We start from the raw sequence: 16,297 nt of genomic DNA on the forward strand, positions 1-16,297 counted from the left end.
TCTTATTTCAATTTCCAGGAGTGTATAACGGATTTTGCAAACTCAAGAATACTCATGTGTGAGTATCTCTGTATTATTTCAACAAGTTAATCATGGGACTTAGGTGTAGGGTCTAGTTCAATTATCTTCTGATCCAATATGACTTTCAGTTTCTCCTAATTAGTCATTCTGAAGTTAAACCTTAGGTGGAATGGTGCTACCTGTGGTCTGTTTCCAATATACATGAACATATTATTGCCTGATGTTGGGTATTTGGGATGGGAGTGCATATGGTCTTATCATATTCTTCAGCAATGTTATCATCAACAAATTAAAGGTCAGGATTGTAGTCGCACATCTGTCTGCTGCAAATTTAACAATGCAGGCCGTTTGTTGCCACGAATTAATGTTAATTAATAGGTGTCTGCCCAATGGCAAACATGTTCACAGTTTTCATTGTCATCATTATATTCCCATACAGTACTATGACTGTTGAAATTTTCATTTAAGGACATCAAAACCGAATATGTTACCTGGAGATTTGTATAAAGAGGAAATAACAGAAAGTTCAACAGTGGTGATCTGTAAGTTGTTTCCTTCTCTGACATCAGTGAGTATAATCTTAATATCCAGTTGTGCAAATACTGAACTCCCACATTGTCAATGGGAGCTCTCAGCGATGAGAGACAAACCAATGATCCCGGGGCATAGTTAACAGTTTCCTCTGTGTGTTTCTTGGATACACGTGACATCACATTTCTGATCAAGGCATAGCTGGTTCAACAAACTTGCTTTGCTTGGAGGTGAGCCTTCTGTTGTGATTTTGACCCTGACAAAGGCTGAAGTTTAACTGGAAGATTATCTTTCATTACAGTGGATGTTTTTGTATTGAAAGAGTCAGTTAGTAATTTTACAGAATTTTGACCATTGCACAGAGGATGCCCAGTTGCAAGTAAATATTGCAGCCTTCGGGGAAATTCTATTTGTGCCCTCATCTATGGTGGTTATAAACTGTTGTAGTATTGTTGTAATTGATTTTCAGGCCTACATTAAATCTTGATCTGTCAAACCCTTACATTCAGTTTTCACATTTATCTGCAGTAGGAGCAGTCTTCAGCAAGATGAAGGTTCAGGAATATACCATAACAACAGTTTGTCTTTTCAATTCCTCACTTCAGGGATCCAAAAACTACTTCTGGGGTTGCTGAGAATTTTTTTGGTGACATAGACTCTCTCTGACCAATTCCTTTCTCAATTCTGAATTTTGTACTATTTTATCCACATCCTCAACTGAGGATGACACGGCGCTCGGATGGTCCCGATGGGCCACTTGTGGCCTGAAGGCGGTGTGCTCTTGATAAAGTGTGTTGGAAGTGGCAGTGATCATATCTGCATTTTTTAGCATGCTAATGTAGGTTGAATCAGTATCCTTTTTCTTGAAAGGTGTTAGTACAGATTTTGTTGAACTTGAGTTTAAGGCTTTCTCATACTCTCTGCATCTCAAGAAAAACTGTTAATACTTGGTCTTTGTGCTAAATCTGACAAAAAAAGGGACCGTAACATACAGGAAAGCCCAGGAAAGGACCACTCTCTGAAAGGTTGTGAATGCAATCAAGATGTCAAGAGGTGGATTGCACACTGTGTGCAATAATGGAAATAATCAATTACCCGCTCTCAAGCTATTAGCTTACAGGAAATGCATGTGTAATATGAAAAAATCTCAATTGTGAGACATTCACAAGCTACATGAATAATGAATAAACTATTTTTAATGAAATTAAAGATACAGTTGCCATAATACACTCATGTTTCATAATTACAATCTCTAATTTTTGTTGTAAGGATCTTTACATGCGAAGCTGTCAGTAAGCATGATATGTTTTTCTCAGTTCCGCCCACACCAAGTGATCTACGAGTTACTTCCAGAAGCATTTCAAGCATTCTGCTTCATTGGAACATTTCTTTGGAAATTAATAACATTGTTCAAGGTAAGTAAAATCACACAGTTTTATTAAAATGTATCTAAACTAGAAGTACTTATAACTAGTTTTTGCAGTGAAGATTTCTCTCTGACACACAACTAAGAAACTTCAATCAGACTAAAAAAATGTTACATATTGCATTAGTTATGATAATCATTATGATGCTCTATACTTATGAAAATTAAGACTATTAATTATTTATAGTATTTATTAATCTTGTTCACTGGGGTTTTGGTATATTGAAAGCATACATTAGAAGATGTGTTGTAAGAAGTTGCAGAATAAACAACACTTACTACAGTGCTGAGGACCTATAGCAAAAAATGTCTAAACAAAGTGGTAAATGAATACAAAGGGAGAGTGGTGGTGTGAGGTGTCAGAAGTTGCACCAAACTAGACCACACTTACAAATATTGCTGCAGTTAAATTCCAATATCTGATGAAAGAAGTATTTATTCCTATAATTTACAAATAATGACACAGGTTTTTACATGGTGGCCTACAGGAAGCAGACTTTTTTTGACTGGTACACTATTGTCAGTGGTGGGATAGAAATGGCATGTATGTCATTCATGTTGAGGCTGTACACCATTCTATTAGCAATAGAACAGTGAACTGTAGAATGTTGCATGTTCGCATACAATTCCTTTGTCATAAATGCTGTGTGCTGTGTGATATTTCATCTTCATTTTAATTACACAGCTCACAACCACAATATGATACTATGATGGGCTACAGCTTTCAGACCAATAGGCAACATTCTTAAAAAGAAGCTGGAATGTCCTGGTAAAAAAGTAGGGACTTAAAAGCATTCCATTGTGACAGAGGCAATCATCAGATGTCTTAGGTGATCCACCATCAACATGCACACTGTGTACAGATGAACCATGAGTCTGTGAGAAACATGTCACATTAGGATATATACACTAAGGTGACAGAAGTTGTGGGATACCTCCTAATATTGTGTCAGACTCCTTCTGCCCAGTGTAGTGCAGCAACTCAATGTGCCATGGACTCACTAAGTTGTTGGAAGTCTCCTGCAGAAATATTGAGCCATGCTGCCTCTATAGCTGACCATTATTGTAAAAGTGTTGCCCGTGCAGGATTTTGTACACAAACTGACCTCTTTATTATGTTTCCAAAATGATGGAGCACAGCAATCAGTCTTCCTTTTCTTTCAGCCCCCCCCCCCCCCCCATAAAGTTCGGAGATAAGAATAGGCCCGCAGTATTTCTGCCTGTTGTAAGGTGCGACTAAAAGGAGTCTCACACAATTTTGGCTTTTACGTGATGGTCCCCTCTCGGGTTTGACCTCCATCTTTCAAAATTTTCTGAAGAGTGAGCCCACTGGGGAAGGGTGCCTTACGTGGTGCATTGTGTTCATCATGCATTGAAACCTTTAGCCAGCTTTCTCATCATCGCATTGCAGTCCCGCTCGTTCTCCATCCCTTGGGTGAGGATACATTCCTGTGTGTGATATCCACCATGCACTGTGCAGTGTTGCTTTCTGCGAAGACGATGACCATGGACTTCCTTGCACCTAATATCCAGCACGGTAGCCAGTCCGTTGTGGTGGGGCCACCACGTACACTGTTGGCTGTAGCCCCCTGACAACACAGGGATCGCCCTGCTGATGCCTGTGCCATTAACTCCCCACATATGCCAAAAAGTAGGTGCCTATCACCCTGGGGCATCAGGACTCCTGGCAGTGGCCATCCTGCCAGGTGGCCCTTGCTGAGGCTGGGTGGCACCCGTGGGGAGGACACTTGGTTGCAGTGGGTGGCATCAGGGCAGATGACCTGCAATGAAGCATGGTACATCATTTCTTGCTGGTGGCCAGCCACCAGCAGTCTCTAAACATTCTCGGGCTCAATTCAATGCTCAGAAATATGATCCCAAATCGTTCCCTTCCCTGGCCACACCGTGCGAGGAGTGGAAGGCTCAGGATGGCATCAACATTTATTCACCCTGTTTCCTAGTTTGTATGAGAGCTGATGGGGAGTCTTGCATGTCAACGAAGCCTCAGTTCTTTGTAGAGTATTTAGAGGACAAGTTTGGGGAGGTGGAGGGCTTGTCCAAAATGCGCTCTAGGTCAGTATTGATAAAAATGACGTCCTCTGCCCAGTCACGAAGGTTACTTGCTTGTGACAACTGGGAGATGTTTCAGTCACCATCACACCCCATAAGAGTTTAAATATGGTCCAGGGTATTATTTTCCATAAGGACCTTCTTTTGCAGTCTTATGACGAGCTGCACGCCAGTTTAGAGCGTCGAGGTGTTCATTTTGTCTGGCACGTTAATCGGGGTCCGAAGGATACTCACATTGCTACCAGTGCCTTCATCTTGGACTTCGAAGGTGATACATACCGGAGAAGGTCAAGGTGATGGTCTGCCGCTGTGATATCAAGCCCTATATCCCTCCCCTGACATGGTGCTAGGATAATCACATTGCTACCAGTGACTTCATCTTGGACTTCAAGGGTGATACATACCGGAGAAGGTCAAGGTGATGGTCTGCCGCTGTGATGTCAAGCCCTATATCCCTCCCCCGACGTGGTGCTTTAAGTGGAAGTTTGGCCATATGTCTTCTCGCTGTACTTCCAGCCTCACATGTTGAGATTGCAGATGCCCATCACATCCCAATACTCCATGTGCCCTGCCTGCCATCTGTGTCAGCTGCAGAGAGCATCATTCACCTAGCTCGCCAGACTGCAGGATCTTACAGAAAGAGTGGAAAGTCATGGAATATAAGACCCTGGACTGACTGACCTATACTGAGGCTATGAGGAAATACGAATGACTCGAGGGTGATACATACCGGAGAAGGTCAAGGTGATGGTCTGCCGCTGTGATGTCAAGCCCTATATCCCTCCCCCGACGTGCTGCTTTAAGTGGAAGATTGCCCATATCTCTTCCCGCTGTACTTTCAGCCTCACATGTTGAGATTGCAGATGCCCATCACATCCCAATACTCCATGTGCCCTGCCTGCCATCTGTGTCAGCTGCAGAGAGCATCATTCACCTAGCTCGCCAGACTGCAGGATCTTACAGAAAGAGTGGAAAGTCATGGATTATAAGACCCTGGACTGACTGACCTATACTGAGGCTATGAGGAAATACGAATGACTCCATCCTGTGCGAATGACTTCCTCATATGCCGCCGCTACAACAACCATGGTAGCCCCATCAGTTCAGCGAATTCCAGTTGGCTCCCTGAGCAGTACAACTCCACATGCCCCCTCAACCATGGGGGGCACTACCCACCCTGTTGCTTCCGCACCACCTACCTTGGGAGCAAACCCCCTCCCCTCCACCCCCGTCCCATCGGGACATCTGTCCCCGCGTCTAAGCTGGAGAAGCGTCCAACTTCTTCGGCTGCTCTCACTCACAAGGGGTCCCTTGGGCCCCTCCCTTCCCAGGATTCCACAAGTGGAAGAATGACACCTGACAATGGCATAAGTGCCCACAAGCAGCTGGTTGTAGGGCTTCACAATCCTCCTCCTTCCTGGAGACTGAATCAGTGAAGCCCTCCTGGCCAGTGAAACCCAAGAAGCAGTGAGAAAAGTCCAAGAAGAAGACCTCTAAGACCAAGGAACTTGTGATGGCACCCACCCCACCACAACCTACAAGTTCTGCATCTGAGGACAAGGTAGAGATTCTGGCATCCGCTGAGGAACTAGATTGAGGCAGACCCTCAGACACAATGGATGTCATTCGCATAGGTACTCAATCGGTGGCAGCAGGTGACCCAGCAGCGTAATCTGTGTCCTTGGTCCCTTCACGCCTTTCTTGACCATGAACAATGTCATCCTCCAGTGGAACTGCAGCGGTTTTTCCACCATCTTGCTGACCTCCGACTACTTCACTCTTTCCTCTGCATTGCTATTCAGGAAACTTTGTTTCCGGCGATGTAAACCCCTGACCTCCATGGCTATCGGGGTTATTATAAGAACTGGGCTGCATATGATAGAGTGTCTGGTGGCGTCTGCATCTATGCCCTTCACTGTCTTTACAGTGAGTGTGTCCCTCTACAAACACCCTTAGAGGCTGTCGCTGTTTGGGTGTGGACGCCTCAGGCTGTTACTATCTGCAGTCTATATCTCTACTGGATGGTGATGCCCCACAGCATGTCTTGGCTGCACTGATAGTGCAACTGCCGCCACCTTTTCTGTTACTGGGTGACTTCAACACCCATAACCCTCTGTGGGGTAGATCAGTGGCAACAGGCCGGGGCAGCGTCATTGAACACGTGTTGGCACAGTTCAATTCTCTTTTAAATAATGGTGCCTTCACATATTTCGGTGTGGCGCATGGCACAAACTCACCCATCGAGCATTCGATCTGCAGCCCTAGCCTATTACCATCTGTCCAATGGAGTATGCATGACAACTTCTGCGGTAGTGACCACTTTCTGATCTTTCTGTCACTGCCACAGCATTGCACTTCTGGGCGCCCCTGCCAATAGGCTATAAATAAGGCTGACTGGGACTTGTTCACCTCCATTGCCACTATTGGGCCTCTTTCCACTGACACCATTGATGTGGTGGTTCACCCAGTCACCACAGGCATCGTTACTGCCGCAGAATTTTCCATTCCCTGTTCTTTTGGGTCCCCTCAGTGGCAGACTGTGCCTTGGTGGTCACCCAAGATTGCTGAGGTGATTAAAGATCACAGGCGGGCCCTCCAGTGTCACAAGCAGCATCCCTCATTGGAACACCTCATTGCCTTTAAACGGCTCCATGTGCGAGCCCACCGCTTCATTCACCAATGCAAGCAGGAGTACTGGAAATGGTACGTCTCCACCATTGGCCTCTGTACCTCTCCATTGCAGGTTTGGGCAAAGATTAAGCGTCTCTATTGCTATTGGACCCCATCAGCGTACCTGCACTTTCACTGAATGGAGCGATCTGTACTGACTCTGACACAATTGCAAACCACTTAACAGAGCATTTTGCTCAGAGTTCTGCTTCTACAAATTACCCGCTGGCCTTCCGCTCCCTGAAAGAGTGGTCGAAACGTCGGAGCATTTCATTTCACACGCACCACCCTGAATCGTACAATGCTCCATTCAGTGAGTGGGAATTCCAAAGTGCCCTAGCTGCTTGCCCTGATATGGCTCCCTGGCCAGATTGCATCCACTGTCAGATGCTCAAACATCTTTCGGTGGACTGCCAGTGATGCCTCCTAGACCTTTTCAACCATATCTGGGTTGAGGGTGAGTTCCCGTCACAGTGGTGGGAAAGCATCATAATCCCTGTGTTTAAACATGGCAAGAACCTCCTGGAGGTAGACAGCTACCACCCCATTAGCCTCAACAACGTTCTTTGCAAGTTGCTCGAACACATGGTGAGCCGGAGGTTGACTTGGATACTTGAGTCTCGGGGCCTTCTGGCTCCGTCTCAGGGTGGGTTCTGTAAGGGCCGCTCTGCTGTAGATAATCTGGTGTGCCTGGAGTCTGCCATCCATATGGCCTTTGCCCACCGTCAGCATCTGGTCGCCGTCTTTTTGACTTGCGGAAGGTGTACGATATGACATGGCGACATCACATCCTCTCCACGCTTCATGGTTGGGGCTCTTCACGGTCCGCTCCCAATTTTCACACAAAATTTTCTGTCTCTTCGTTCCTTCTGCATGCAAGTTGTGGCCTCCCATAGTTCTTCCCAAGTCCAGGAGAATGTGGTCCCACTAGGCTCTGTCTTGAGTCTCTGCCTCTTTTTAGTTGCTATCAATGGGCTCGCTGCAGCTGTGGGAACGTCTGTATCAGCTTCTATGTATGCTGATGACTTTTGCCTGTACTATGGCTCCACTGGCATTGCAGTTGCTGAACGGTAACTACAGGGCATTATCCGCAAGGCCCAGTCTTGGGCCGTATCATGCGGCTTCCAGTTTTTGGCGGCTTCCAAGTCTTGCGTCATGCTTTTTTGCCAGCGTCGCACTGTTCTTCCTGAGCCATGTCTTTATCTTGATGGCATGCCTCTTGCTGTGGAGGAGATGCTTCAGTTTTTGGGTTTGCATTTCGATGCCTGGTTGATTTGGCTCCTTCATATTCCGAAGCTTAAACAAACATGCTGGCGGCATCTTAACACTCTATGTTGCTTGATTCACACCAGCTGGGGTGCCACTCGGTCTACCCTTCTATGGCAGTACCAGGTGTTAATTCAGTCCTGTCTTGATTGTGGTAGCCTGGCTTACAGTTCGGCATCACCTTCTGTGTTGCGGTTGCTCTTTCACAGCAGGATTCGACTCTCCACTCAAGCTTTCCGGACAAGCCCTGTCAGCAGCATCCTTGTGGAGGCTGGTGTCCCTCCATTGCAGATCCGGCACCATCAAATGCTTGCCACTCATGCTGCACAAGTTTGCAGCTTGCCTGGAAATCCCAATTAGTGTCTGCTGTTCCCAAACTAGGTCGTCCATCTTCCAGAACGGCGGCCCCGGCCGGGGTGTACGATCACGGTTTGTGTCAGGGCACTTCTCTCTGGGCTTGAGGTTTCCCCTCTTCCACCTCTTTTCTGGGCTCCACTATGTCTACCCCTGTGGTGTGTGCCCCGTCCATGCCTTTGGCTCGATCTGGCACAGGGCCCGAGGACTCAGCCCCTCCTGAGGCACTCCGGCCATCACCTTCTTTCAATACTTGTCGCGTTTCAAGGATCTGACATGGTCTGTACCAACGGTTTGATCGTTGCTGGTCACATCGGTTATGCTCTTACTCTGGGGGATCACTATGAACAATGCTCATTGCCGGCTGACTGCAGTGTTTTCACTGCAGAGCTGGTTGCTATCTCTCGTGCCAGAGAGCATATCTGCTCCTGCTCAGGTGAGTCCTTCGTTATCTGTAGTGACTCCCTGAGCGGTTTATGAGCTATGAACCAGTCTTTTCCTCACTCTCATCTGGTGATGGCTATCCAGGAGTCCATCCATACTCTTGCAGCCGCTTTGTGGTCTTTGTGTGGACCCTAGGTCATGTCGGCATCCCGGGAAATGAACATGTTGACATGCTGTCCAAACTGGCTGTCGGTGCACCAGCCTTGGAGATTGTCCTTTTGGAGATTGAGCTCAGGTCAGTTTTGCGGCAGAAGGTACTTGGCACCTGGGGTGAAGAATGGCGCACCCTGCCTTCACCCAACAAACTTCGGGCCACCAAGGAGACTACCGGTGCGTGGCACTCCTCCTTGCAGGTCTCTTGCAAGGACTCTGTTGTCCTCTGCCGGCTGCGTATTGGCCACACCTGGATGATGCACCATTATTTATTGTGCCATGAGGATCCACCTTTTTGTTGCTGTGGGTCAGCTTTGACGGTCTCCCACATCTTGTTGGACTGCCTGCTTTTAACTCCACTCAGGCAGACATTTGCGCTTCCTGATACACTTCCTGCACTTTTATTAGATGACGTTGCAATGGTAGACTTAGTTTTGAGTTTTATTCATGCATGGGGTTTTTATCACTTGATTTAAGTGTTTGTCCTTTTTTGTGTTGAGTCTGACCTTTGACCTACGATTTTCAACTGGGCCTTGTAGTGCATTTCTTGGTAGTTGGCTTTACCTTTTTTGTTTCTATCGTCAGCCAACCACTGTCACACTCTGTGTGATTTTAATTCCTTGTGTCTGGTTTCTGTCTGTGTCTTTCTTGTCCTGTGTCATCTCTTCTCATCTCCATTGTTTGTTCTCATTCTTTGTGGGTGTTTAAAGTTCGTGAAGAAAGGGACCAATGGCCCTAGTAGTCTGGTCCCTTCAATCCCACAAACCAACCAACCAACCAACCTGCCAGGCCTTATTAAAGAAAATCTAGATTCTGGCTAGTGCCTAGGCATTAGCATTGCACTATTTCATATTTTCAACACATGTTCTAGGACATCAGTCCCCTGTTTTCAGGCTTCTGTCACAGTTCATTCAGTCTTGAATGAACTGTGACAGAAGGCCAAACAACAGGGGACTGATGTACTAGGAGACATATTGGAACTATGAAATAGAGCATTGATAATGGCTAGCCACTAGCCAAAATCTAGATTTCCTTTAATAAAGCCTGAAAGGAAAGAACAACTGATTGCTGTGCTCCATCATTTTGAAAGTCATATCACATTCATTGAGTGCATTCCACAATCCTAATGGAAAGTAACTTAAACTTTATTGTATCCCATAAATGTTCAGTGGGATTCATGTTGGGCAGTCTAGGTGGCCAAAAATGTGCATGAACTGTCCAAAATGTTTTTCAAACCAAACATGAACAATCGTCAGCCAGTGACATAGCACATTGTCACCCAAAAAAATTTTGTTATTGTTTGGGAACATGAAGTCTATGAATGGCTTGATATGGTCTCCAAGTAACTGAACATAACCACTTCCAGTCAATGATCAGTTCAGTTGGACCAGAGGATCCAGTCCATTCCATGTAAATACAGCCCACACCGTTATGAAGACACCACCAGCTTGCACTGTGCCTTGTTGACTGCTTGGGTCCATGGCTTCACCCTACTTGGACCCTACCATCAGCTCTTACCAATTGAAATTGCTGAAATTGGGACTCATCTGACCAGGCCACAGTTTTCCAATCATCTAGGGTACAACCAATATGGAGACGATCTCAAGATAGGCACTGCAGGGGATGTCATGCTGTTAGCAAAGGTATTCACATCAATTGTCTGCTGTTGTAGCCTCTTAACACCAAATTTCACTGCACTGTCCTAGACGATACATTCATCATACTTCCCTCATCAATTTCTGTGCTTATTTCGTGCAGGTTTGCTTGTCTGTTAGCACAGCCTTCTTTACATAAACACATTGGCCCCTACGTTGTCTGTGGTGAGAGGTAATGCCTGAAATTTGGTGTCCACAGCACACTCTTGACACTGTGGATCATGGAAAACTGAATTTCATAATAATTTTAAAAATAGAATGTTCCATGTATCTAACACCAACTACCACTTCATGTTCAAACTCTGTTAATTTCTGTCATGCAGCCATAATCATGTCAGATACCTGTTCACATAAATCACCTGAGTACGAATGACAGCTTTTTCAATGCAATGGCCTTTTATACTTCATGTGTGTGATACTAGTCAAAGAGGATTTTACAACTTTGGAATGATATAGAAATTTATTGAGGTAGCTTACAGAATTGGTAGATCTGCCATTCTGTAGCAAAAAACTTCATGTTTGATTCACATGGTGCATCAGTATCCCATTTTGCAACCAGGAGTCTATTTTTAAAATTATTATGAAATTCAGTTTTCCATGATCCACAGTGTCAAGAGTGTGCTGTGGACACCAAATTTCAGGCATTACCTCTCACCACAGACAACGTAGGGGCCAATGTGTTTATGTAAAGATGTCTGTGCTAACAGACAAGCAAACCTGCACGAAATAAGCACAGAAATTGATGAGGGAAGTATGATGAATGTATCGTCTAGGACAGCGCACAGTTAAAAGGTTGCTTTCACTGGAGCAGAGCATTCTTGCTCTGTGTTTTGATTTCATAAAATGAACTCTTCAAGGGGGTTTCATTGAAGACTGTGTCTATGTACCTCCAAAACCAAATAATTTAGCTAACCTAAAAAATCGAATCTACAGTGCTGTTGCACAAGTTACACCCAATTTTCTGCAATGGGTGTGGGAAGAAATTGACTACTGGTGGGATGTTTGGTTCATCACAAGTGGTGTAGTCACATCAGACCAATATGACATTTGACATTTTTATGTGAAACTTGAGATTTTTTGCTCCAAAGTGACACATCTACCAATTCTGTAAGTTATCTCAATGACACATGTAGGTGTTGGAAACAAGCAGCAGTCCTCAGCAGTTAGGCCTAAGTCATTTCAAAGTATAACAGAAAGAAAAAGGTTCTGCTGCTAGGTAGTTCACATGGTAGAGGTGTGGACCAGCAGTTGCAGGAAGTGCTGGGGAGTGAGTACCAGGTCACCAGCATTGTGAAGCCTAGTGGAGGGTTGGCTCAAGTGACTGACAGCATAGGGGAGTTACATAGGAATTTTATGGAGGAGGATCAGGTAGTTATAGTCGGTGAATCAGGGAATAGTCTTGATAAGGATGGGGAATATGATGTAGGTGGTGACCTGGTAAGGATAGTTACCTAAACTGGTGACACTAATGTGCATTTCATGCAACTATTTCAGCATCATGATCAGCCTCATCTTAATGTGACTGTTAGGCGTGTTAACATGGGGCTGGAGAAGGCACTGATGGTAGAGGACATGGGTCACATTGCAGTGGTGCCAATTGAGTCTATTAGTAGATCGGATTTCACTTGGCATGGCCTGCACCTCAGTAGGTATGGGAAGGGAAGGATGGCAAAGCTTATAGGTGAAAATGTTGTGCGTGGTGGTGGGATCACTCACGGAAAAAGTCCTGTAGTATTTGGTGTTAGAGCTGCACCTTTTTTAGATTGGAGTCAGTTGATAGGTTTACCTGCTTAAAGGCAGTCCCTCTAACTAAAGAATCACCTTCAGAGGACGTCATGTTTTCAAGTAGAGAAAGTATTATCATATTTCATCAAAATATAAGAGATATTAGAGATAAAGTTAGTGAACTGCTATAGATGTTGACTCTGAAATTACTGGAATATTGGAGCACCACTTAAATAATTTGACAATTCAGAGGCTTTCTTTACCAGAATACCGATTAGTTGTCTATTTTTCAAGGAGTTCCTTGTGGAGTGGGGGAGTGGTCATGTATGTAAAGAACAGTATTCTGTTTGAGTCTGTAGACATATCATGGCACTGCACTGAACAGACATTTGAATGTTGGCAGTTGAATTTAGTGAACCTAAACTTCTAATTGTTGTTGTTTATAGGTCCCCTAACTCTGACTTCAGAGCATTTCTGCTCAGGCTAAAGAGGGTTCTTGATTCACTTTATAGGAAGTGCCAGAAATTAGTTACATTTTGTATATGATTGTGCAAGAAAAAGGATGATGGTAGATCTCATAAATTCATATGATCTGATGCAGACTATGTACTTTCCAACTAGGGTGCAGTGGGGAACAGTAGCACAGCCATAGACAATATTTTTATTCATTCTTCATTAGTAGATTGGCATTCTGTTAGTAAAAGGGTGAATGGCCTTTCAGACCATGATGCACAGATTTTAACACTAAAAGGCATTTGTACTCAAACAAATGCCACATATAATAACAAACTATGTAGGAAAGCTAATCCATTGGCAATAGAGAGTTTTTAAAACTTGTCAAGGAACAAGATTGGCAGAATGTTTATAGTGCCGATAACATAGGTGTCAAATATAATGCTTTCCTTAACACATTTATCATGCTCTTTGAGAGATGCTTTCCATTAGAACATTCTAAATAGGATACTAGCAGTAAAATGCAGCCTGGGTGGCTGACTAGTGGGTAAAGATATCATGTAGAACAAAGAAGGAATTACATCAGAATGTAGGAAGTAGTCACAATGAAGCTATAGTAGCACATTACAAACAGTATTATGAGGTGCTTAAAATGTTATTAGGAAGGCAAAGAGTATGTGGTACACAAATATAATAGTTAATTCACAGGATAAAATTAAAACCGTATGGTCAGTGGTGAAGGAAGTGTCTGGTCAGCAGCACAAGCCCGACAATATAAAGTCAGTGTGTAGCAAAAATATTTCTGTTACTGATAAATGAGATAAATGTACAGTATTTAATGATCATTTTCTGAGCATAGCCAGTTAATTAAACAAAAATTTAATTTCTACAGGGGATCATATAACTCTCTTGGCAGATGCCTTTCTGAGATTGATGTATCAAATCCTCCTCTGTGATACAGATAACAGGGAGATTGAGCCAATAATTAAGTCACTGAAGACTGAGGACTCTCGTGGATATGATGGAGTGCTGAGCAGAATGTTAAAGTACTGTGGTGCACATGTTAGCCCTGTATTTAGCCACATTTGTAATTTTTCTTTTAGGAATTGTCAGTTTCCTGAAAGATTAAAGTACTCAGCAGTAAAACTGCTTTACAAAAAGGGAGAAAGCAATAAAGTAGACAATTTTAGACCTATTTCTATGCCATCAGTGTTAACTAAAATTATAGAAAAGGCTGTGTATGTCAGGTTAATTGATCATTTTATATCACATGATTTGCTATCAAATGTGCAGTTCGGCTATAGAAGTCATTTAATAACTGGAAACGCTATATTTTCTTTTCTCTGTGAGGTACTGGATGGGTTAAAGAAAACGTTTTGAATGCTAGGCATATTTTTTGATTGTGTCAATCACAAAATATTGCTCCAGAAGTTGGACCGTTATGGAATGCGGGGAGTAGCTCACAATTGGTGCATTTTCTTACTTTAACAACAGTCAGCAAAAGGTCATTATTTATAGTGTTGAGAATGGCTGTGATGTGGGGTATGGTCAAATGGGTGGCGGGGGGGGGGGGCGGGTGCCCCAGGGATCAGTGTTGGGGCCATTCCTGTTCCTTATTTATATAAATGATATGCCATCTAGTATTACAGGTAACTCTAAAATATTTATGTTTGCTGATGAGACTAGCTTGGTAGTAAAGGATGTTGTATGCAGCATTAGTTCAGTGTAAAATAGTGCAGTTCATGACATAAGTTCATGGCTTGTAGAAAATAAACTAATGCTAAATCAGAGTAAGACTCATTTTTTACAATTTCTAACACACAATTCAACAAAACCCGATGTTTGAATGTCACAGAATGGGTTTTTTATTAGTGAAACTGAAGTGTTCAAATTTCTAGGTGTTAAGATAGACAGTAAACTGTCATGGAAAATCCATGTTCAGGATCTTGTTCAAAGACTTAATGTTGCCATTTTTACTATTCGAATGGTATCTGAAGTAAGTGATTGTTCAACCCAAAAATTAGTATACTTCGCTTATTTTCATTTGCTTATGTCATATCAAATTATAATTTGGGTTAACTCTTCCCATTCTAAAAGGATACTTTTGGCTCATAAATGGGTGGTTGAGGGAATAAGTGGTGTAAATTCATGAATTTCTTGTCAACCCCTGTTCACTACTCTGGGTATTTTGACATTGGCCCCTCAATACATATATTCTTTATTGTTATTTCTTGTTAACAATATTAGCTTATTCCAAACAATAAGCAGCTTTCACTCAGTTAATACTCGGCAGAAATCCAACCTGCATTTTGATCGGACTTCCTTAACTCTTGTGCAGAAAGGTGTGCAGTATACTGCTGTATCCATTTTCAATAAGCTACCACAAGAAATCAAAAATATTAACAGTAATCCATGCACTTTCAAATCTAAACTGAAGAGTTTTCTCATGGGTCACTCCTTCTATTCTGTCGAGAAGTTCCTTGAACAATGAAGATGATGTTATATTGTTGAGTGTGCTTATTTAAACTTATGGTTTGACTTTTTTTGGGTTAATAAAAATTTTATTTTTACCTGTTATTACTTCTATGTTGTAATTTGATGTACTGACACATTTCATAACCTTGGAGATTTGATCTTCAATTTGGTCCTACAGAACCTGGTGTGTGAATAAATAAATAAATTTGTAAAGTCCTTTTTGATTCACACTGTATGTGCATATCACTATCCCATGGCTTTTGTCACCTCACTTTGATTCTATCCATATAAAATACTGGTGTTTCGGTAAATTAAAGGTAGAGATGTTGTAAGCTGCATGTCATATATACTGATAGTCCAATGTAAGCATTGCATTTGGTTCTCTAATGCACTAGTGGTGGCAGTTGCTGGGCAAAGGCAGAAGTTAATTATGTGGTAAAAGACAATTCTTGGTAGTGTGTGAACTTGTGTGCTGTGTAATAGTGCAGACAACATATTCAGTGCAAACATTAAGCTGATCCATGTTATAAATTGGTATTTGTATACATCTGTTGTGACACATTCACTGAACTGAGAACATTGTGATTATGCACAAAAATGAGCATTCAGTAGACTAGTGTGGTTTGACTGTGAAAGTGATTAACATTTATCTATGAGAACAGCTTTGAACAGTGTTGCCCTGCAAAGAACAAATTCCAGAAAAGATTGATCTTTACCAGAACTGTGTTACATTAATTGGTATAATAGCACCCATTCATTCCCTCCATGTCAAACTTTCTGTTGCACTAAAACATTTCATTATATCTACAAATATTGGTGCCCTATACTGTAAGACTGCAAATGTGAAATGTTCCAAGGGCCAAATCCCACATTGGTCAAGATAGTGAGAAAACAATCCATCCCTTTTCCTAAATAACTTATTTGTTTACAAAAAAATTGAGATGATACTCTGATACCACAGAATTATGCTGCTCACCCCATCACTGCAAAAAGTAAAGAGGCAAATTAGAAAACAAATAATTTATTAAGAGCAATCTAGATGCCATACCATGGA

The 16,297-nt window shown here is 42.9% G+C and overlaps 1 protein-coding gene across 1 annotated transcript in view; it reads left to right on the top strand.

Moving 5' to 3' along the window:
• The window catches only part of LOC126183285 (Down syndrome cell adhesion molecule-like protein Dscam2), a 194,555-nt gene that overhangs the window by 103,073 nt on the left and 75,185 nt on the right, over positions 1-16,297 (top strand). The window contains exon 9 of the mRNA XM_049925116.1: positions 1,869-1,967. Within this exon, the coding sequence (XP_049781073.1) occupies positions 1,869-1,967 (99 nt within the window). The remainder of the gene's footprint in view (positions 1-1,868; positions 1,968-16,297) is intronic.

The sequence above is a fragment of the Schistocerca cancellata genome, chromosome 4 (genome assembly GCF_023864275.1).
Source record: "Schistocerca cancellata isolate TAMUIC-IGC-003103 chromosome 4, iqSchCanc2.1, whole genome shotgun sequence".
NCBI lineage: Eukaryota > Metazoa > Arthropoda > Insecta > Orthoptera > Acrididae > Schistocerca > Schistocerca cancellata.